The sequence below is a fragment of the Cornus florida genome, unplaced genomic scaffold (genome assembly GCF_030987335.1).
Source record: "Cornus florida cultivar Cherokee Brave unplaced genomic scaffold, ASM3098733v1 CherokeeBrave_3.0.0_Hap2_Chr08, whole genome shotgun sequence".
Classification (NCBI taxonomy): domain Eukaryota; kingdom Viridiplantae; phylum Streptophyta; class Magnoliopsida; order Cornales; family Cornaceae; genus Cornus; species Cornus florida.
In genome coordinates this window covers 52,243,261-52,267,040 of record NW_026775578.1, presented here as the reverse complement: position 1 = coordinate 52,267,040, position 23,780 = coordinate 52,243,261, and the positions used below count along the sequence as shown (strand labels likewise).

Below are 23,780 nucleotides of genomic sequence, written 5' to 3'. Positions count from 1 at the left end.
CCAGGACTCAATGAAACTTTAGCAATAATGTATCCTCGAATTGAAAACATGTTTGTAAGAGGTTATAATATCATAATTTGGTAGATGTATCATTTTTATTATTATTATTATTATTATATAAGTAAGTACCAACATAATCATGCCGAATTGAAAGGTTATACCATTAACCTAATAGTCCAGATAGAAAAATTATATCACTGACCTAATTGTCTAGCGGTATGCACATAAAACCAACGAATTCAAAAAAAAATTCATTTTTAAAGTAAATTTCATGGTATAGAATCAAAGTAATTTTAAATTTTAGAAAGTTTACTAATAAAATATGTTTCTACGTAACCACGTCATTCCTTTCTTTTTGACCTCATATTCAATTGGTAAAAAGAAAATGCTTCTCAACATTTATAACAAAAATGAGGCCAACTAATCAATTTGAAAAGAAATAAGGATAAACATTATTGAGATAGTATACTGTGAAATTAATGTGAATGTGTTTCCTCTTTCTCTATTTATTCAACCTATTTTTTCAAATTAAATAACATTATTATTTGTAAAAATTAAAATACATTTATGAGAATGGGTACTTTTGTTACTAGTACTAGTTACTCCTATATTTCGAATTTGAATACAAATAAGTTTTAAAAGTTTTTAAAATATTTCCAACTACGTTCCAAAATATATTAATAATGTTTTTTCCTAACATTGTCCTTTCTTATAAATGCTTTAAATATTCTTTTCTTATTACAATAGTAATAATACTAACTATATCATTTACCTCTGATTTTTTAACTAGTATTAATTTACAATAATAATGGTTCTGATTCCCACAAAATTAACAACTTTTAAAAATATTTAACGAGTTATTTAAATTCAATCAATTGTAATAAAAAAACAAATATTAAAACAAGTCCAGAAAGCTCAACAAGTTTATTCGATGAGGTGTATTCATGTACAATTAATGAATTATTTAAATTCTTCACTTTTTTTTTTTTTAGTTGTATTGTTTAACAAAAATGTAATTTCAAGAATTAAAGGTAAATTTATATAAATTTGACTATGTTATATACATATATATATAAATAAACAATAAAAAATATATCAAGATAGCATAAAATTTTCTTAGAACTTTTTTACACAAGAGTTTGACAGTATGATATTTCTATATATATATATATATATATATATATATAAGGCAATGTTGGAAGAAAACCTAAACCAATATAAGTGGAATTATGAAATTTATTGGAAATATTAATTAAAAGTAGGATGAAGTTGTTGTCATAACAATTTTTTAAAGACTTATTCATTCTTATAATTGAAAATTACGACTAATAGGTAATTTTGCGTCTTTATTAAAAAGAAATAGGAAAAAAAAAAAAAAAAAATCTAAACAATTTTTTGTTCTTATTTTCACCTGTTTGGGGCCGCGGTATAGGGAAGATCTTGGGAGGAGAAGGGAAAGCAAAATCTGAGGGGTAAAAGGAAAATCTGAGATAGCGCAGAAAATAAAAATATTCATTCGTGAATGACACGGTTGACGACACCTCTCTCTCTCTCCCCACCATTGACGGTTAGTCTCACAACGTTCTCATCTGTTTCTCTCACTACTTTTCCCTCTGCTTCGAGCTTACTCCGGCGAACTCCAACTGCCGACTGGTAACACTTCATGCCTCTCGTTACAAGCGCAATTTCTATTCTTTAATTTCCTTGTTATGAAAATTTTGATAAAACTCAAAAATCTCAAAATTTCTTGTTATTTTTGTGTTATTCCTTCTATATTGGTCACTGAGAAGTTTTAGAATCAATATTGACTGCAATTACTTTACAATAGAATTTTTCTTGAGGATTATGAAAGGATTTGAAGAGGCTGTTTTAGGTTATCAGTTGAATTTTCCAGTTATTTTTTCCATAAATATTTATACAAAAATTATAATGTCTCTCTTTTACAAATTTACAGGATGCTTAGTTTGAGGTACCCAGCAGCGATTTTTACCAGAAGATTAGAGTCGATTGAATTTTCCAGGAGTATTAGTAGCGTTGTGGTGAGCTTTCATTGTATATAGTTCAAGAATTGTTAAGTTATGGGTTGCCAATTAATAATACTATATACTCAGTTAAACATGCAACTTTAATTTAATTATCCCTTATTTGATTGAAAAATGATGGTAAATGAAGTGCTCAAGTTTGATCCTATATAATTCCGAAGTAGAATGGCCAAGCCATATGTAATCATATTCATTTTGTAAGTTAACCCATCGATCAAAAGGCGAACAATTTATGGAAATTTGAATCCCTCTTTAGCATGCCAATTATGCAGTCGGGGATGTGTCTCCTGCTATTAGCATTTGGTTCTTCCATCTTTGTTGAGTTGTGGATTGGCCATATTCGCATTCTGAAAACAATTGTCAATGGGGATGTTGTAGTTCTTCATTTTATTGACTCCCTTCAAAGTTGACGATTGAATATCCTTCTTTCAATTTTTAAGCCGTGTTAATTCCATCATCTGAAGTAATGCATCAGGTAACATGATGTGTGAAGAGGCGTTTCAGGGGCTGTTGACCAACTAAGTCATGATTCTCACCATTGGCAGTGGCATTGGTTACATGATTATCATCAAGTTCCATGTTCTGTTAGATACAGTATTGATCATTTCAACTAAGCTCCTTAAATATGATCTATGGTTCTTATTGTAGTTGCATGTTATCAGCTATGTGATTCATATTATGGTATTCACTTGATATTGGGAGGTGTGTTTCCCAGGCACTGTGTGTACTGTTAGCTTCTATATTATATTATTCGCAGAGTATGTTTTTTTAGTAGTGATAAGTGACCATTGATGAAATAATTGGTTCTTATCAGGTACCATGAGATCAGAAAACCTTTCAACTTTAAAAATCACAGCCTTTAGCGTTTGGTTTTTGAATGTTTATATTTTAAGAGGTCTAGTCAATGACATGGCTCATGTTATGAAAATTTGGGATCTTATAATGGATATAAGTAAGCAAAGACACTAGACTCACCACGAATTTTCTTTATCAAGGGACTTAGTAATATCATATCTTCTACCAATGGGCGATTTGGCTCGTCACATTCTATCTACTCTCAGAGAGGCAATTCCTGAGATATTAAGTATTTAGAGACATTCTTTTTCTATTTAGGTAATATAAAATTATTATACAGGCTTACAAGTAAATTAATTTGCTTTTAGGAATAGTAGATTTTTGCGCAGCTTGATGTTGAGTGGTTGCTTTAAGACTCCAAAGTATTCTTTTCTTTGCCCAAAGAAGAAATGGGACCATTTTAACTGTTAGTAGTTCTCAGGTATGTGCTGCAAAAGGTCCTCGACCAAGATATCCTCGAGTATGGAAAACCAATAGGAGAATTGGGACCATTTCCAAGTCAGTGAAGTTTGCTCAATGTGTAAGTTCTTTCTTTCTTTTTTTTTTTTCTTTTTTTTCACAACTTAGATATATTTTAGAATGGTTATGCTAATTTTTCTTGTGGGATGAGCACTTCAGGAATAATCTGTGAACCTGAACTTGTGATTATGTTTCATATTTTGTAATTAATAGCTTTTGTTGGGGCTGTGCTTCTATAGGTAAAGGATTTATCAAATGTCAAAGAGGAAGTATATGGGGCTCTTGATTCTTTCATTGCATGGGAGTTAGAGTTCCCCTTAATTACAGTGAAGAAAGCTATAAAGCTCCTTGAGACTGAAAAAGAATGGAAGAGGATAATTCAGGTATTATCTATTCAGCTAACCTTTTGTTCCTTTTTTCTGTTGGGTTTCCTCGGAAATGATATCTACATATTAATCCGATTACTATGGGGATGTAGGTAACAAAATGGATGTTAAGCAAAGGTCAAGGAACAACAATGGGAAGCTATTTTATATTGTTAAATGCTTTAGCGGAGGATGGAAGACTTGATGAAGCTGAAGAGCTGTGGATGAAGTTATTTTCAGAGAATCTGGAGAGCACACCTCGCATGTTTTTTGATAAAATGATTGCTATTTACTACCGCAGGGAAATGCATGAGAAGATGTTTGAGGTACCTTGACGATTTCATCTTTTAAGAACTTTATGATATCATAAGAAATGATTTGTATGTATTGTGATTTCCTATCTACTTGTTATTTCCCTCCTTTTAAAATCTCATTAGATATTTAACCCGTGGACCCTCTACTTTTTGGTTCCTGCCTGCTTTGAAGTGACATGATGATTTTATAGTAGAATACAGCTATCAACGGATTTGATTATTGAGTTGAACTGGTTTCCTTGGATCTGGTGGCGATAGATTGACTTTGGATGATTCAATTGAACTGATATTTGTAGAATACTCATCCTACATGGGCATGTCTACCTATATTTTTATACATGCATATACATATCTAGTGCTGTTTGTGTATATTTCTTAACAAACGGAAAAATCCTAATTTGATAGATTATGTAACCATCAAATGGATTCGATGTTTTTCTCTAGTCAAATATAAGTACACTCAGATGCAGTCTATATACAATCTGTGTTAATATTTAATAGCTGTAGTACAAAATTTATGTACCTTGGGATTTGGAAGTGCAAGGTTGTTTATTCTTACTCATATCTGCACACTGGCTTTTGCCTTATTCTGTAGATTATGCCAAAAATTGTGTGTAAAACATATTCTAGGGTTCAATATGATCTGACTGTAGCAATTTTTTGTTTGTGTGGTGTTGTGTCCACTTTTCTAAATGAGAGACATTTGATGTCAACTGCATAGAGATTATAGGCTGAGATTCACGCTCTATGCTTGTGAATGTACCATTTAATTAGTTATTGTTAATAAATTCTTGATTCCTGCCTTTGGAAGCTTACTCAGCTCTGCTGATTTTGAAAAAATCAGAAATAATAATAAGATTCCAGATTAAGTATTTGGTTCTTTTTATGCCTTTCTAAGCTCGTGCAGAAACGAGGTCAATTTCATAAAAAATCTAAAATTGCTTGGATTAATGTGTGACACTTGAGAACATAAACATAATCTTTATGCAGTATGAAGTGATGATTGTGTATTAAAAATGTTGCAGTATTTGGCTCTTTTTTGCCTTTCTATACATGAAGTAATTTGCAATTTCTTGATTTTTCATACCTGTAAGTCATAAAAATTATTATTTTGTAAATGCTACATTATCTCATGACCTTTATTTAGTCCAACATCTGTAAATCCTGTTCTTTACAATTAACAATCTTCCTTCCTGCCCCTCCCAAATTGGCTTTGATACTCATGCAGCATATAGTTGGCAAAATAGTTTCGCAATCAAATTTTGGAGCCTCTCACCCTCCCTTCTTGGATTCAACTCAAGCGTGTTTCTTGGTTGATATAATGTTCACTGGAAAAAGCGCTACCAGTATTTAGTTAAATTGCCCTGAAAATTCCGTTTCACAGTCCATATGCTGCAAGTTTTGAAGAATTTCTGAAAATTGGCCTTTGAAGAATTAGTCAAGGGTCTAAATCTTCATATTCAAGCCCAGATGCTGCAAGTTTTGAAGAATTAGTCTGGGAAATCTTCATATACAAGCATGAGAAATTTGGTTTGAGACTGAGGGCAGTCATGTCATGCAAATTATGCCAAAAGTTAGATCTGACAACTCTATCTCTTCCAGCACCCTCGATTAATGGGCCCTCACCGGATAATGGTCATTGCCTTGATTGCTTTGATTTTTTTTATATCTTTGTTTATAACCCCAAACTTAGACACTATTCATATCATCTTTTTTTCCTTCTAACATTTTAAGTTCTTGTGGCAATTAGTTAAATTTCACTGCATTTAGGGACATAACGTGGTTATTTTCTCTTATAGGTATTTGCTGACATGGAAGAACTTGGCATTCGACCAACTACTTCAATCGTTTCAAATGTTGGAGATGTATTTCAGAAGCTGGGTATGTTGGACAAATACGAAAAATTGAAGAAGAAATATCCACCATCGAAATGGGAATACCGATACATTAAAGGAAAGCGTGTTAAAATTAGATCAAAACATCTTCATAAACCCGATGATGCTGACAAGGCCGAAGATGGGTTTGATGAGGAAACTAACAAGAATTCCAGTGGAATGAGTAAGGATACTAGAATAAAATCAGATGAACTGGATGATGAAGCTAATCCACATGATAATTCTGAAGTAAGTTCAGATGAACTTGATGTACCTTTAAACTTTTCTTAACTAGCCAAAGATTCTTTATGTATCATTTCCTAATGTCATCAATTTTCTCCTGTTTGGGATGGGGGAAACCCTCATGGATTCTGGGTTGGGATTTGTTATTTATTATTTTATTTTTTTGAAGGGTAGGGATTTGTTATAACTTATATTATTCCAGATAAAATGGGAAATGATAAAACAGGACATTTTATGGTTGAGATGTCCTGGGGTTGGTGATTATAGAAATCATCTGGGATCTACAGTCAAGGTCCATCTTGAAGCAAGATAACACATATTACCCCCACTTTTATTTATTTATTTATTATTATTATTACCCTTTTTTTTTTTTTTGGGTGGCTACAATTCGTGCCGAGGTTCCTTTTGGGTACCAGAAGAAAAATAATAAATCATAATAGTCATTTACTGAATTGGCTTCACTCCCAGAAGATATCATGTGTTAGTCCTGTGCTAGCTTGTTAGTTTAATCTCCTATTTCAATTACTCCAAAGAATATATATAAAAAAAAATAAAAAAAAATAAAAACAAACAAACAAACAAAAAAACAAAAGAGTCAAAATTTAATTCCTTGTGCGTGCAGCCTTTCAAAGTTTTAAGAGTTTTGGTTAGCTTGGTACTAGTAGCAGTTTCTATATTATCTCTTCTTAGCTGACAAACCTAGTCATTCCAAAAATCATGAATTGAAAACATAAATACCCATACAGTTAAAAACAAAGTACACATTAGTTATCTTGTCCTTGGATTTGCAGTAACATCATCATTTTTGAATTCTTAAGCTACTTCCATTTTTTTTTTTAAATAAAATAAAACCAATAATACCATGCATTTTCTCAATAATCAGAAACTCAACCAATATGTTCATTCACTGATCTGGGGTCTATCAATTATTTGAGTAAAAGAACATATGGCCAAAAAAAAAATTGTAGGTGAGTTCTATTCAATGCAAAGAAATTGCACTGCAGAAAAAGGCAGGTGACTCCATAGACGAGTGCTAGAACTACGGACTTTTCGGCTATATCAAGGCTAGGAGATTTCACCAAGGCTAGGATCAACACAATGATAACAATATTGCTGTGGTGGTAACATGAAGAAACAAATAGCCTTTTTTTCTTTTCTTCTAATCACTGAAAAAGGGGCATTTTATTCCTCGTCCGAACCCGAACCTTTTGACCTGCGGCCTTTTCCTTGCAAAGTGCCGTTGGCAGCAGCGCCCTTCTTATTTGTATCCTGCTTATCATCCTCCTCATCTTCACTGTACTCACTCTCATAATCCTCGTCATATTCCTCTTCTTCAATCTCTTCTTCCTCATCGATCCCATCCTCCAAAACTGGTCCCTCCTCTGCCACATGACCTCCCCTTGTGCCAGCCCGAGTCCGTTTCAAAACTTTTACCTTTAAGTTCGTCTTCTTGTCACAGCCAACCCAAGAGTCGCACAACAAGTAACTACTCAAATTGTAAGTCCCCTCTGCTGGGGCTGGAAACTTGCCCAGTACCAGTCGCGACCCACCCTTAACCTTCTCAACTGTTTCTCTGATAGCCGCACTAGTTTCCTTCACAGTTGCTCCTGACCCTTCCATTGTCTCCTCAATTGCTTTTGAAGCAGCAGTTATTGCCGCAGCTTCATCCATGAAGATAACCTTCTGGGAAAACCAAACATTATTTGAATTGGGGTCTGCAAGCAGAAACCAGAAATTTTCTTCCTTGTGGAATGGATAATAGGGGGCATGGGGGAGAGCACCGACCAAACCATTAGCACGGTTAAGTGTCACCCAAGCCTGAACCGTGACAATGTCACCCTCTTGAATACCCTCTTCCCCTTCAGTCTCACAAGTAACATCCATTGTTATGGAAGGCATCATTTTAAGTACCATCTCTACATCTTGTACTTCAGCAGCAGAGAAACCAGCTAATTGAGAAAGCAGCTCGGCACGCTCCTCAAGAGTCATGTCCCGAAGATCCTGAAACGTACGCACCTTCTGCAAAGAAAGAAGAATTGAGTTCAAAAGGAAGGATAACAAAAAAGTTAAAATAGGAGGGGGAGAGAGAGAGAGAGAATAATTTTCTCATGTCTGACTATCAAACTAATTTTAATCAGTCCCAATAGAAGGATAAAGTTCCCCATCACCATACTCAAATGAGTAGCTGTCGCATGCTAACTTGAGGACTGAATGTTGAGACTTCGGAGGCAAATTCTAATTCTTTTGAACATTAAAAATAGGGTCTGGACTCCCTAGTTGCCCCCCTCCCTTTTTTTTTTTTTCCTTCCGTGAAACTCGAATTCCCTTAACCTCTTCTATCAGTACACCAACTCACAGAAAATATTGAACAATATCGAAACTATCTCAGTAAAATATTATCATGCATATTCTCCTACATTTCTCCCAAGTCTTGACTGCATAATCTATAGATCACATTCAGATGCTTATATTGGTAAGATCTTATTCAAATTTCTTTATTTTCATAACTGAACCAAAGCACATCCCGGAGCTTCTAGAAGCTACTAATGCAAAATAAAATAAGAGGCATAAAATGTTTAAGCATATGAACTGTAAGTTTATATGCCTGCACAAGCATGGGTAAAGTCTTCGGTTCATAATCTACCGTAATAGATAAGAACATATCTAACAGTTTTTTATTTTAAGATTAACTTTACGAGTCGCACTAAATATGATTATTTTTTATGTAATGACTGCAAAATTACTGTTTTCTAACTAAATGCTACAAAGAATAAATATAATATATCATCATCACCATCCTTACCTTTGTCCCATATAGCTGGGGTCGGCCACATGAATTCTCTTTTTCCATTCTTTCCTATTACACACTATGTCTTCTCTTTAGATTTAATTTTTTGAAGTTGTTTCTAACTTTCTAATTACCTCATCACACATAAGTTATGGTCGGCCTCATTTTCACTTGCCTTCTAGCCAAACAACTCTTCCTCTTTTAATAGGTGCATCATCAAATCTATGTTGAACATGGCCATACTGCCTAAGTCTATTTTCCCTAAGTTTATCATCTATAGGTGCTATACCTAATGTACACCTCACATGCTCATTATTTATCTTATCTTTTCTAGTTACTCTTATCATCCAATGTAGCATCCTCATTTCCGCTACATGAATGCGTTGTGCTTTTTTCAAAGCCCAACACTCTGCTCCATACAACAATGCTAGCCTAATAACCATTATATAGAATTTTCCTTTTTGCTTGTCACAAAGGATACCACCAGCTTTTTCCTCCAAATACAAAGAACGAACCTTAAATATGTGTTAAGTGTCGTACGTCAAATAGCAATGTGCACTATTACTTTGTCCCACTCAGCTACTCTATTTAACATTTATGCTTTCTTCAGTACGAAGGAAGGAAGAGGGGTGGAGGGAAGATAGGAAGGAAGGAACAAACTTCTTTCGTTCAGTAGAGGGGAGACAGAGAGAAAGGATGATAGGCATCCTTCCTCCTCCACAAATTTTCATCCCTCCAAATATGGGCTGAAGAGAGGAGGGAACACAAGTGGGGCTATTAAAAAAGTTTTATATTACAATACTATCCTTCATAAATTACAATAATATAGATAGTGTTGGGTATAATGGTAAAAACAATTTAAAACTCTCTCATCCTTTCTCTCCTAATGAACATAGTAAGTTGTCAGCTTCGTATCTTCTCTTCCAAACAATAGAACAAAAAGAGGGAACGATACAGTCTCTTCTCTAGGAATGTCTCATCCATCCCTTCTTCTCTCCCTTCCATCCAATTTTTTCCCTTCCTACCGAACGAAGCATTAGAATCAAACAAAATGTAGGGTAGTTAGGAGACAAAATGTTAATAAAATGGGTGTGGCAGAATTTTGAACGTTAAAGATGAATGTGTGGCAAGTTAAGAAGGATAAAATTAGAAACGAACATGGTCGTGGATGGTTGAAGTAGCGCCAAAAATTATATGGGTGTGGGTGAGGTTCAGGTTGAAGTTCAAAAAAAATTAGGGTTTACAGAAGTATATGCTACTGAACCCATAAAAAAACAGGTATTAAGGTGTCTCAAATCTTATTAGTTAACTTTCCAGTTTCAAATGTGGCAATCACAGCTGAATGATGAAGCTCTCCCAGTGACAAAGATAAAAAGGCACATGATATAATTGCTCTCCTTTGTGGCAGGATGAAAAATGGTATGTACTGAATTACCTTCCGGGCTAGTTTTTTTATAATAGCCTCATTAAAATGCGGCAGCTGCAGAAAAGGTGCAATGCCTTCAGTGGATCCACCAGCTGACTTCCTTGCACTGAGAGGAACAGCCTGCATCACATACCACCAGAAATAAACAACAGTACTCTAATGTAGACTAGCAAGAGAACATGAAGTCCGACTTTAAAAGATGTGAATAGCACATGGTATTATTTATGTGCGCATGTTACAAACAATGTAAAAAAGGAAAGGGCTCTACAACAAGATGAGATGCATGGAGATTTGAGATTTTAGAAACTTAAATCAAAATTTGTTAAGTTCTTACTGAATAAACATCAACATGCAAAGCATGCATTCAACAATCAGCTTTTCTTAGGAAAATGGAACATGTTTATACAACAGCGACAACAAAAACAAAATTCAATGCTTATAAACAGCATGGGCTCAAGGACAACAAATAAATTGGAAATTGCAGCATTATTTTTATTCACGGTGATAAGGGTTGAAAGGGTTGAAAGGGTCGCAGACAAAAAACATCCCTATGGTATGCATATAGAGTGTATAACCCCCTATACACTCTAAAAACTCCCTAACATTCAATTTTGGAGCAAACAAGGACATGAATGCTAAAAAGACTAAAGTGTCGCTCTATAACGAAATAAAAAATAGGTAAAATACTAATTAAATGTAAAGTGTCCCTCTTTTGTTCTTTTTTTTTTTTTTTCTTTCTTTCTTGTTCATCATCACTGCCTTGCTGCCGGCTTCCTCTCATTCCGGCAAGGTCGCCAAACCTTGCAGCAGCCTGGTCTCTACATGTAAGCAGCAACTCGCAGCTTGTTCCTCATCGGCAGGCAACCCAAGGTCGCTGCCCTTCTTCTGCCGATCAACCAGATCACTGGAGTGCGACCTGGTGAGGTCGCCAACAGTGACCCAACTCCTCCACATCGCGACCCACAGTCGTTCCTCTCACTGTGACACACCAGGTCACCAGCAGACGACCTGGTTTAGCTCACCAGACTGCACTGAGCCGAGTAGCTCGAAGCTTCACCAGACTGAGGAGCTTGCTGGTTTAGTCGACGAAGCACTCTGTTAATCGAACTGAGTCAGTATGCTCACCAAACTGAGGCATGTCGTTTGATCACTGCACTCGGTTGGGTACTGTAGCTTTTCCACCACAAATTATAGGAAGATAGACACACAATTTCAAATTATAGAAAATAAGACAATTTATATAAATTCAAATTATAGAAGATAGGCAATAAACTTGTAGAAGACAATAAACTTACAAAAGCTTGATCAGCTTTGCTTCTTATTGAATAGAAAGCACTGGAAGAAATATTACAATAGAGGAGATAGAAAAGAAAGTTGTTCCTTAACAAGGGTAAGGCCTTCCCTTTTTATATTACAAAAGGTCAGATTTCAAAATAACAATTTGAGATCCGCATAGTGCTGGGGAGTGTAATGCCAGAAATAATTGCAGTCGTTCGGTCCACCACTATGTTCTGTGTGAAAAGTAGATTCTACTTTGTTTATCCTATGGTAATAAGTAGAGCAAATAATGGCTTGGTGGAGTCACTTATTTGAGGCCTCGCATTCTGTAGAAAAACTACTGTAGACTTCATTGTCTTTTTGTGTCGACAATCCATAGTCAAGAATTTCTTTTGATTAGGTGAATGCTTTTCAGAAAGATGTCGGGTAATAGCATCCCAAAAATCTCCAAGGATTAGAGTTGTGTCGTCATCTTCCTCATGAGGATCCTGTGTTTCACCAGCTAAGCATTTGAACTTATTGACTTCTTGGGATTATATCTCTGCATGGACCAATGCTTTCTTTTACCAAAATTCTCAAAAAAAGCATACATAGCTTTATAAAATATGTCCGCAATCTATTTGGACTGAGTTTCCAAATTGGATTTTTTTATAGTAGGAAATATATGGTCCTGATCTGGATATTTTAGTAGAATCACTCGGACACTTATTTGGGTCTTGGCAACAATTCCATCCTCAATTACGAGGACAACGACGCAGTCCGATAGGGAAATCACCCCTACTTTTCTTTACTGAATTTGGAATCCCTTGGATTTGGAAATGGGATTTACAGTGGAATTTTGATGCTTTAAAACTTCCCATTCTCCAAAGAATATTTTCTTATAGATGGTGCTCTGGTTTTCCAATTGAGGAAGTTTCCCAGGTAATTGAAGCCCAATATTGATGTAGTAGCTTCTGCAGAGCAATTTGACTCTCTTAATCCTTTTGAATTAGTTAAAAGGAATGTTTGCCAACAAAATCAAAATCAATCCCTTTCAGAATCCGAATTAATGATTAAATGTATGGATTATATGAAGACTCAAATCATTAATTCTTTTGGGGCCTCCTCTTCTGCATTCAAGGATGATGCATCCATGGCCTCACCCACTTCTGCAACCAGCCAAGAAGCCAATAAGTCCAGCTGCTTAGCTGGTGAAGCACAGGATCTCGTGAAGAAGATAACGACATGACTCCAATCCTTAAAGATTTTTGGGATCCTATTACCCAACATCTTTCAGAAAAGCATTCACTTAGTCAAAAGTAATTCTTGACTACGGATTGCCTTTACAAAAAGACAATGAAGTCTACAGTAGTTTTTCTACAGAATCTGAGGCCTTAATAAAGACCTAACTCAGCAATCAATTAGCAAGTAATTCTCTCTCTACCGACATTTCAAGGCAAATACGTGACTCCAACAAGCCATTATTTGCTCCACTTATTACCACAGATAAACAAAGTAGAATCTACTTTTCAAACATAACATAGTGGTGGACCGAATAACTGCAATTATTTCTAGCACTACATCCCCCAGCACCATGCGGATCTCAAATTGTTGTTCTGGAATTCGACTTTTGCAATATAAAAAAGGAAGGCCTTACCCTTGTTGAGGCACAACTTTCTTTTCAATCTTCTCTGTTGTAATATTTCTTCCATTGCTTTCTATTCAAAATGAAGCAAAGATGATCAAGCTTTTGTAAGTTTATTGTCTATCCTCTATAATTTGAATTTATATAAATTGCACCTATCTTCCTATAATTAGTCAGCGTCAAGCCCTTCTTTGCTCATTTTTCAAACTTAACGGATTTGTATACACAATATAAAGGATAGGGGTGTTATTTGACCAAAATGTAAACATTAGGGGTGTTTTTCTCACTTTGCCCGAGTTGAAATCTTGACACCACCCTCCTTTCAATGCCATGCCAACAGTTTACCATTCTGCTATAATGGTTTTGGCAATTGTACCACATTAACTAAAATATAACCTAACAGTCGCCTCAAAACCACTCCACTCAGAAATAGGAAAAAATAAAAATACAACCTAGGGTCTAAACATGTACTTGGAATCAGTAATTATTTGCTACCAAGAATAGTTAGGTATTTATTAACAATATATTAGCTAGAAGGAGCAAATCCAAATAATGGAATATGTTAAATAAAATTAAGGGCAAAATGCGAAAAAAAAAAAAAAAAAAAACCCTGAACTATGGGGGTTTTGCAACTATCCCCCCGGAACTACAAGAAACCCCCTGAACTTTCAATTTGTTGCAATTTGCCCACTAAGACCACCAGGGAAAGAAAAAAAAAAAAAAGGACGAAGCTACCCTTCCTATCAAACGGCGCAGTTTGCTTATAATACCCTTTCAGCTCTATACACACATACATACATATATATATATATATATATGTGTGTGTGTGCACTATTCATCTTCTTCACAAGGCATCAATCCTGTTGATTTCAGAATCCCGTAACAAAAAAAAAAAGTCCTGTAGCACAACCTAGTATTGCAACCCAATCCTGCAAGGCAACCGAAGGCAACGCTGAGTTCATCCTTGCCGAACTCACCGCCAGCCCATCCCCGCCGGATCCATCACAGTCGATGTTCTCGGCTACCGTTCCATCCCGCCAAGCACCGCAGCAAGCCACTGCCGTTCCATCCCGCCGCGCCGCGCCGCAAGCTCACAGCTCATCTTGGATTGGTGGGTGCTTCACTGAAACATTGCTTTAATTCACAAAGATTCTAGTTCCGACAAGAAGTTTTTGACCATCACCGACCAAACTGACAAGGCAAACAAGGTTGCAGAGACCATTACTGGTGAGCTTCAGTTCCGCGGCGGCTTCCCCCTACCCACCGCTCCTTCCCGGAACCGACCCAGCACTGGTCCGGCCTCCGTTCCTCTCCTCCTCTTAACGACGATGGCTTCGCCCAAATCAGCCGCCATCCTTGGAGATCCATCCCCTCCTCCGACCTCAACCCCCGTCGCCGTCGCCACAACAGCACCACCACTTCCACTAGATCCATCTCCTCCTCCCTCAATCCCCTGTCGCGGCCACTACAACAGTACCACCACCTCCATACAAAAATTTGCCCCAATGTTTTTCAGATCTATTCCTTGTATATATGTGTTTATATATATATATATATATATGCGTGTACGCATGAAATTATCAACGACTAGAATTTGTTTGGCCGGGTCTCGCCGGATACCTCGTTGGCACCGTTTCTGGGTTCGTCGGCAGCAAAACGGGACTGGGATATTGTTTTGACCAAATCACGATGTTAAAGCCATGTTTGGCTTTGTTGCTTATAAGGACTGGGATGGGATACTGGAGTCAAACTATTAGAAATTAAGGGCAGTCTTGTTTTTTCATGCTTCTAAGGGCAGTATGGTCCTTTAAAAGTTGCAGATCACCCCATCCGGCCAATGTCCGGTGAGAATTAGCCGTTTTTTTTTTTTTTTTTTTTTTTTTTTTGCATAGTTCAGGGGTTTTTTTTGCATTTTACCCTAAAATTAAGAGTGGTTTTGACAATGTAAAAAAAAATGTATGTTCTGTATGTATAACCGTGAATGTGTGTTGGTGGGTGGGGGCTTGGGTGGGCATTTGTGTGTGTGTGAGAGAGAGAGAGAGGGGAGAGGAGAGGAGGGGGGATGTTGATATTCTTGAACCACACTTAGGATTTTCACACATTACTCAAGAATGATTTGCATTATTAAGCGTACAAGTAAATAATGCGACTCTACCTCTAAAACAATAGATTATTTATGCTTCATAGAAAAACAAATTCTCATGCATTATGTTCCAAAAATCAGAAAATGTTCATCATAAAGACTTTTGGTAATAGAAATACAAACCTGAATGATACACTGAGAAAGCTCAAGAACCCCAATTGCAGGCCTTAGCCAACCATGACCCTGAGCAGTGCGTGGTATAACTGCCATCTGCAAACAGAGAGTACAACATCAGTTATATTATGGACCTGTTCCAGTTCTTGTGCACATATAGAATGAATAGGAGGTTAAAGACCAAGTTTTTTATAATATAAGAATACAAAGGTTGATATGGAAGTATAGAACAGAAACACTCTGGCACATGAGAAGCTAAATGCAGGAGATCGAGTGACATGAGCATACAATATAGCATCAGTGCAAATAACCACTTAGCCACGGACTAAAATCCTCAGGATTCAACATGGTCCTGTGTAATTTTTAATTTAATATTCTTACACATCTATCTGCCCTTGACCACAGAATCTTGTGATTTGCTCCTCATTCTGAACTCAAAAGATGATGAACGGGACATCTTGCTGCCTTAAGTTAGAAAACATCAAGTAGGGATAATACTAGGGCTGAATTCCTATATTTTTCCCTGATACGCCTAGGAACATTTCCAAGAAAGAGAAAAGGAAAACCATCCTATATTCCCTCAAACTAATTCCACTACAGAAGTCTCTTGGTGAATGAAATAGTGGAAAGGTTATGGTGGAAGACTGGAGAATGGGTCATGACCCGAGAGATTGAAGTGCACATGATCTGCACCTACTATTGGCGAGAAGGAAAAGATAAATAGAATTAGGGATTTTTGTCAATTAGGGTTTACATATTTTTGTTTATTATTATTATTTTGGCAATGTTTTAATTCCAAGGATGTTTTAGTAACTTAATATTTAGGGTTTTATTTTAGATAGTAGAGTTTGATTAGGGTTCTACTTTGACGCCTATATATATGTCACTTGTGACATTGAGTAGAAAACTTTTGATGGTTATGATGAATATTGAATTGAGTGATTACAAATAATTCTTCCCCCACTTTCATCTTCTATTGCCCTATTTCTTCTTCTTCTCCCTTTCTCTTCTCTTCTTTCTTATTCTCACTCTCAAATCAATATCAAATAAGCATTATCCGTTTTGCATCAGTTTGGTATCAGAGCACTACTCTATTCAGCACCAATTTGGTATCAGAGTACTATCTCCTGCACCAAAGACTCCATGATTTTACTCTTGAAACTGCATTTGACATTATAAAAGTGAATTTCACAAAATGGTTCAAGAACAAGGGTTATGGAAAAATAGTAAATACCCTATTGACTTCTTTTTTTGAACGCATGTTCAAGAACATGGTAAAATTTGGTTCCAATAAACTAAATTTAGCAATATGAAAAATAGGTACCCTTCTCTTTGTTATTTTTCCTTCTAAAGAAAGTAAATATCTAAAAGATGAGCTGAAATCTAATAAGAGATTCTTGGGGGGGAAAATACTGGAGGACCATCTTGAATCCATGATTTAACTTACATAGGACTGTAGGGTATGCTAAATTTTATGTTTTACAAGTAAATACTAAGTCCGTGGGTTTCAAAATGTTGTGTTATTAGTTATCATGGATCCATTACTTCATGTAATGGTCAACGCTGCATGACTACATGAGAACATGGGTTGACTCTAAAAGCAGCCACTTTGTGCAAAAGGTTAGGTCTAGGGATGTCAATTTAACCTGCCCCGTACACCCATATTGGGACGGATTTGGGATTATCCCTAATGGGGTTAGGGGCGTGTGGAAAAGAGTTTAAAACCCGCAAAGCCCCAAACCCGCCCCAACTAATAATAAATATATTATTAGATAAATATTATTTCATTAGCTATGGTTTTTATTTTTTCTTCATTTCTTATGATAATTTTAAGTTTTAACAACATTTTTGTTATTATAATTGTTAAATATTTGACAATACTTAATTTTTTTTATAAAACTTATCTTAAATTTGTTTAAACTTGAATTTTTTTTTTTTTTTTTTTTTTTTTAAATATGTATATCGAGGCGCACTGAATCCGATGCTATTTGGGGCAGGCGGGTTTGGGAAAAGATTTTTATTTGTGGGACGGGTTTGGGAAAGGGGTGCCTGGTCCCGTACCTGCCGTGTTGACATCCCTAGTTAGGTCTATACCCAATCATCAGCAAACGCAAAACAACATCGGGTAATAGTCTTTTATCATTAATTATCACTGGTTAAAATAAAATCGCAATGAATTCTAGAATAACCTCAATCGACTCTACCTCTGTAATCTATAGAAGTCTACCCCAATCGTGCTATGTTTAAAGCATGCTGGTACCATATTCCCGGTTCCCATTTCACGTAACAAAGCGATCCTCAAGAACTATCCTTACTTTTTTTTTCCCCCGGAAGGTAAGAACTATCCTTACTCGTATCAAGAGAAGTACTCTATTCCTCTGAACGTTTTTTGAAATTTTTAGGGATATTAAGTTCATATATATGTATGACTACCAATTTGGGAAAACAGGTCATTTACACACATCTTATTAAGCAGCTAACTATACACTTTTCCCTGATCTTATTTTCCATCAACAATAAAAGAGCCTTAAAGTTGGAGTGACACTTTCATTATATGCAGAAAACTGTGCAGGCTTAAAGGAAATGCCACAAATCATCATCGCCAAAATTGGAAGTGTGCTTGGGGACTTTAGGGTACTGTGAAATCTAAGCAGAAATTACCTTCATCAGCTCTTCAAGAAGGCGAGGTGCCAGCTCTAGCACACGTTTGAAGTCACGTTGTAATTCTGGGGATAAAGCTGCAGTTTCACGAGTTAATTGGGCTTGAATCAACAACTCCGTCTGAATAGAAAAAGGCAGCAAGTAAGAAATTGCAAATTCATTGTGAAGAAAAAAAATGCTATTAATAAAGCAAAAAATCAGTGGAAATTCCAACTCTAGTTGGGTACATTTCTCTCCCTATTAAAATTTCCATTAAGGCGCGCTACCTTGACTAGTGCTGGGTGCTGCTTCCAGAACTTTGCTTGCTCTTGTTTGATGTTCTTAAGGTCTAGGTTCAACTCACTTCTAACTAACACAAAAAGTTTTTGAAGGGGTTCACCATCAGGCCTACGAACTGGAATCTCCATGTATTCGGCAGCTTTAATGAAGACATCCATTACTTTGCTGTAAGAAAAAAGTTACCAAAAAAAAAACATTATAATGGATATCGTGCATAAGGTGCAGTGACATTGACCGATCAACGGGTGCCCAAAGACAATTAAGAAATTCAGTGTTGGGAAAAATAAGGAAAAGAAGATGAGAGAATTTCTCAAAACCCTCTTCTTCAAGTACAGATGCTGGCTGGTCCAACCAGCTATAAGTAGATTATTAGCCAAAGGGGGGCGATAACCTAAATCAGTAACTGATATTCCCAATCCAAATTACAGCATGGCCAATACAAATTGAACTCAATATAAAATAATAAGTTGGCCATATTGATAAAAGTATGCGTCTACTTATTATTTAAGAAGTGAAACACATCTATTAATAAGTGAACACATCTATTAATAAGTGAAACATCTATTAATACTTTAAACTACGCCAACCTGGCATTTCTAGGTATGACTTGCATCAGAAAAAGAATGCATGTTCGTTTTGTGACATACTCAAACCTATCTAACATACAAACCAGTAACCAATATGTCCTGCAAGATAGAACGTCTGTGCGTGATGTTAAATGGCACTTGAAGTTAAATAAGAATCACTTATAGAATAATTATTAATGACCGTATATTCAAAATACCTTGGGGCCAAGGAAGGTTTCATGTAGTAATAATAAGCAGCCAGTGTTTGATGCATGACGTAGTTTCCAGAATATTTTGACGACCTGGATAGATATACAACAGCTATCACCAATGGCAATAAAATACAAACTCCAACAATCCAAAGTAAAAGAATCCCGCCAGATGCCCCATCAATGTTCAGTAGAAATTGAGGGAGAGCTATTCCCATTTGAAACCCCTGCATCAAGACACCATATCATTAGGTGCCAAATAAAGTACTAATTAGTTCTAATAATTAATTCATTCCAAATAATCATAAAGTGCTAGAAACTCCATGAGACCAAAGTTAAACACCTGTCTACCATCTGGATGTCCATATTTTTCAAAATTCTCACGTGAAATTGGATCTGTCAGAGCCTGATAAGCCTTAGATATGTACTCCACGAAATAGTTGTGGGCCTCTGAAAAGTAAACGAAAATGAAAAGCAGCTATTATTATTAAGCATGTCATTCATAACAAATGTCAGATTTGTTCTTAATTCAAAGTTAGGACAGAACACATAAATTGAAGAGCTAAAACACCTTCAACCTGGATCTGGATTTTTATCAGGGTGGTATTGAATAGAGAGTCTCCTATATGCCTTCTTTATTTCTGAGTCAGAAGCTCCGGGTTCCAATCCAAGAATATTAAATGGCTCAAATACTTGAACCTGTGTTAAAAGCAAAAGACACATTGTGCCCAGTTAGAGGCAATAGTTACGTATTCCATCATTGAACATCATGAGTAGTCATAGCTTCAAAACTTGGCCAACTTGGACTCAGCCAGAGTTGAGTCCAAGTAAGGCCGAACTCTTGGGCAGACAAAAATCACTACAGACTTGGCTTCTCAATCTGACTTGACCAATATGGCCAAGTATTGACCGAGACAGCCGTGATTTGGCCAAGACTGTTGTCTCGGCCAAGACTTGGACTGACTGAATTTAACTTTGGTCAATATGGCCATATTTTGGCAAAGACGGCCTTGATTTTCGGCCTGGCTCAAAAAAACCTATTGTTCAATTCCCTCTTTTCTTTTTCTTTTTTCCAAATTTTAAATCCCAAAAAGAGAGAAGAAAACCAAAACCCCCACCCTACCAAAAAATAGATTTACAAATCAAGACACAAAATAACTCAAGAATTTTCGGTAAATTTACATTCTAGGTGTTCCAAACTCAATATTAGTTAGTAAGTCTTAAAATTTTAGTAAAATACTAATATATTTATATAATATAATTTATAAACAACATATTATGCATATAATAAAGATTTCTTTTGCATAAAAAGTGACTTGCAAACAGAAAATTAATAAAATTCATTGAAGAATATTGATTCATTATTTAAAAATAGAAACAAGCAAATAAGTAAGAATTATATGTGATGTATAGGATTTCTGTGTGCCAACTACAAGTACACTAATTTCCACCTCCCAAGTTATTAATGTATATGCTTTTGTGATATGACACGTTTATTATTAAGCTTATTTTAATATGTATTTGTGGGTTGTGGGCATGAATTTAGTACCAAGTATAAATATTACATCCGATAATGCTAGCAAAACCTTAAAATTTAATTTATACGCAACTACTCATATGAAATCACCTTTGAATATTTAATAAAATATTAAAGACATGATTTTACTGAATACTGTAGTTAAAACTTGCGTATAAGTTTGTTTTTGATTATGTCTCTTAGTTTGTTGAAAACATTTCTCGACTGCAACAGTCAATACCAGTTGCGTAACCCCCGTAACAGCCCAAGACCATGACACTGCTACCGTGACCACATCGGCAGCCGCAATTGCATTCAAAACCTTGTGAGTAGCAGGACATAAGGACCTAGCACAAAGATCTGACTCACTTCTTCTACAAGAAGCGCTGGAAAATATTACTTTTAAATCGAGCATGGCTATCACATGGTCATATATAATATAACTATCAGTGGCTTCTTTGTCTTGATAATTCTATCATTGCTTTATCTTTAAATGGAAATATTTACCTCGCGACTTATATGCTTGATGTAATAAACAAGGATGGCCATGATGACCCAAAGCAGCACTAATGTCATGTTACTACATGTTGAAACGCTTGAGATCTGCAAAAGTAGGTCCAAAACAGAGCAAATATGTACAAGATCACAAGATAGTCATAATACTTGGTAATAACTCCCTAATATGATGAAGAGAGTGAGAACAGAATTAACATTATGAAGAGGATCTTACACGTTTAAAAACCGATTTCCGATACTTTCCCGATCGTGAGCATACAGAACACTCACAATGGATGGTCTTTGTCTTCTTTGAGGCAGCACGACATAGTTTCAGTATTGTATAAGGCACCAGAGGGAGAGCAATTATTGTCAAAATGAAAATTGGGAATAATGCACTATTTTCTTCTGAGGCGGCCATGGGAACCTTTTGTCTGCAGCTTCTTGTATATAGATATTATTCCTACAAATGAATTCTAAACATTACCAATAGATTTTAAGCAGGGATGCAACAATTAGGACGCCATGAAGTCCGGTAGAGACATATGACTTGATGGGTCATAGCATCATGTACTAAAGCAATTTTAAGGAACTTATGACCTCTTAGGCATAATAATTCAACATCAAGATTTAGCATAAATATATGCTCTTCTTCAGATTAAAATATGCAAGTGATATTCCTTGGCAAAAGGGTCACTGCCTGCTTTCGGAGGAGGTTAATAGGAAAAATTAGATGCTAAGAAATAGCTATCTAACTGTTTAATTTATTTTTTGGATTCTTTGGGGCCTTGAACCCGGGTTCCTTTGTCCACAGGACGTGTTCCCCTATTGAACGCCCTTTTTAATTTATTATTACTTATCAAAAAAAAAGAAATAGCTATCTAACTGACACCCATCACTGTATTTTCATCTTTGGATTCATTTTCTCTTTCCTTCTTTCGAAAGTTCAAGCAAACACACACACCCACTGTAGATTTTTGGCCCCACCGGTGCTCGAACACTCAACCTCCCCAAAGGGGGAGGAGAGCTTATACGATCTAGAGTAAAAGCCCATTGGTATTTTTGGATTCATTTTCTCCATTGAAAAAACACACACACACATATATATATATAAAATAAAGAAATAAAAAAGGCACACAAAATAAGTTCTGTGACGTGTGCTATTATAAGCCAGCATCATCAGCTGAGACTAAACATGCTGTGCTCAAACAATTTAAATACAAATGTCTTGCATCAAGAACAATATAATTGACAAAAAGAACAAGAGGCTATCTAGATTAATCGATTTCTTTTTTTAGCAAATAAGTTTCCAAATGATAAATTATTCATGAGGTTCAATGAAACAGATGCAACTAAAATTGATAGATACATTACACTTAGAGAGAGATATTTAACTCAATTTAGTTTAAAAATCAGAATCCTCTTCAATTTAAAATCTGCAATAGATTTCAGATTTTAAAAGATTCCTTTAAGAAGCATACACTGCCCACTTTCAGACGAAGTTCATAGGAAACCATCTTTGCATTTACATCATCAGGTTTAATCTCTCCAATGAAAAAATCAAAGACAAAATTTAACGTGCAGTCCTCAAACGATTCAAATATTAGTAACAACATATCAGCCTAATTAAATTGACTCGTTTCGTTCTTCTGTGGGTATGATTAGCTACTGAATGCTAAGTTACCCATGAGTGCTTCTAAATTGAAAAGAAAATCTAGCAAAGCACAAACACAATCAAATGTTTAAAATCTTGATTGGTCTCAATCTTGATTATTATCAAATCATACCCATAAGAATCTCAATTGAAACAACAGTGCCTAAACCATACAAATCGATCGAGATGAATAAACAAAATTCCAAGATGAACCCACTAAATCCACTGCAAAGCCCATCAATTTCACGATCTTCAAACACATAAATCAAAATCAAACCGGTATTAAGAAGAATAATCAAAACCCAGATACAATTCACAAAGAAAACTAGCTCATCGTGTTCAGTTGGACAATTGAAAATCTTAGGTTCGATCAAAACAATTCTATGTATACACATATACGTATGAAATTACCTAGAAATGGAATTGGAGACCAGAGATCTGCTTCTTCAAGAACCAAAAACTGTAAACCGTACGAGGGCGCGAATGTTGTGAGAGAAGGAACAATACGGGGGCCAGAGAAGGAGCTTCTCTCGGTTTATTAGGTTCCAGATCCAGAAACGTAAACGTACACGGTCCAGTTCAGTTTTTTATTTTCCCATTTTAGCCCTGAATATGGGCCAAGTGATGTCATCAGCCAATAATATATATCTATTTATGGTAAACAATTAAGAGAGTATTTTTGTCCATGTCATATTTTGTAGTAATTTAATGTAAGATAGATTGTACATCAGGTCATGGGTATGAAATTTTGACCTGAGCATACCAATTAGGGATTTAAAAGTCTTGTCAGCAAGTGCAGTGGCTCGATAGAAAGGGTTTGTTTCAATTAACACACTAGTGCACATAGATTTGTTTGTTTTAGTGTATCTAAGTAC

The 23,780-nt window shown here is 35.7% G+C and overlaps 2 protein-coding genes across 2 annotated transcripts; one reads left to right on the top strand and one right to left on the bottom strand.

Moving 5' to 3' along the window:
- Positions 1 to 1,423: 1,423 nt before the first annotated feature.
- On the top strand, positions 1,424 to 6,987 carry LOC132271713 (pentatricopeptide repeat-containing protein At4g21190). Its single transcript, XM_059773166.1, has 6 exons — positions 1,424 to 1,653; positions 1,955 to 2,039; positions 3,319 to 3,417; positions 3,596 to 3,739; positions 3,835 to 4,047; positions 5,835 to 6,987. Exons 1-6 carry the CDS (start codon positions 1,523 to 1,525, stop codon positions 6,198 to 6,200), a joined length of 1,038 nt encoding a protein of 345 aa, XP_059629149.1. The 5' UTR covers positions 1,424 to 1,522; the 3' UTR covers positions 6,201 to 6,987.
- An 11-nt stretch (positions 6,988 to 6,998) lies between these two features.
- LOC132271712 (dnaJ protein ERDJ2A-like) lies at positions 6,999 to 23,471 on the bottom strand. Its single transcript, XM_059773165.1, has 11 exons — positions 23,317 to 23,471; positions 21,487 to 21,714; positions 21,264 to 21,359; positions 19,819 to 19,939; positions 19,584 to 19,690; positions 19,250 to 19,467; positions 18,453 to 18,630; positions 18,187 to 18,306; positions 15,535 to 15,621; positions 10,376 to 10,486; positions 6,999 to 8,171 (listed from the first exon to the last, which is right to left on the bottom strand). Exons 2-11 carry the CDS (start codon positions 21,670 to 21,672, stop codon positions 7,335 to 7,337), a joined length of 2,061 nt encoding a protein of 686 aa, XP_059629148.1. The 5' UTR covers positions 21,673 to 21,714; positions 23,317 to 23,471; the 3' UTR covers positions 6,999 to 7,334.
- Between the last annotated feature and the right edge of the window lie 309 nt (positions 23,472 to 23,780).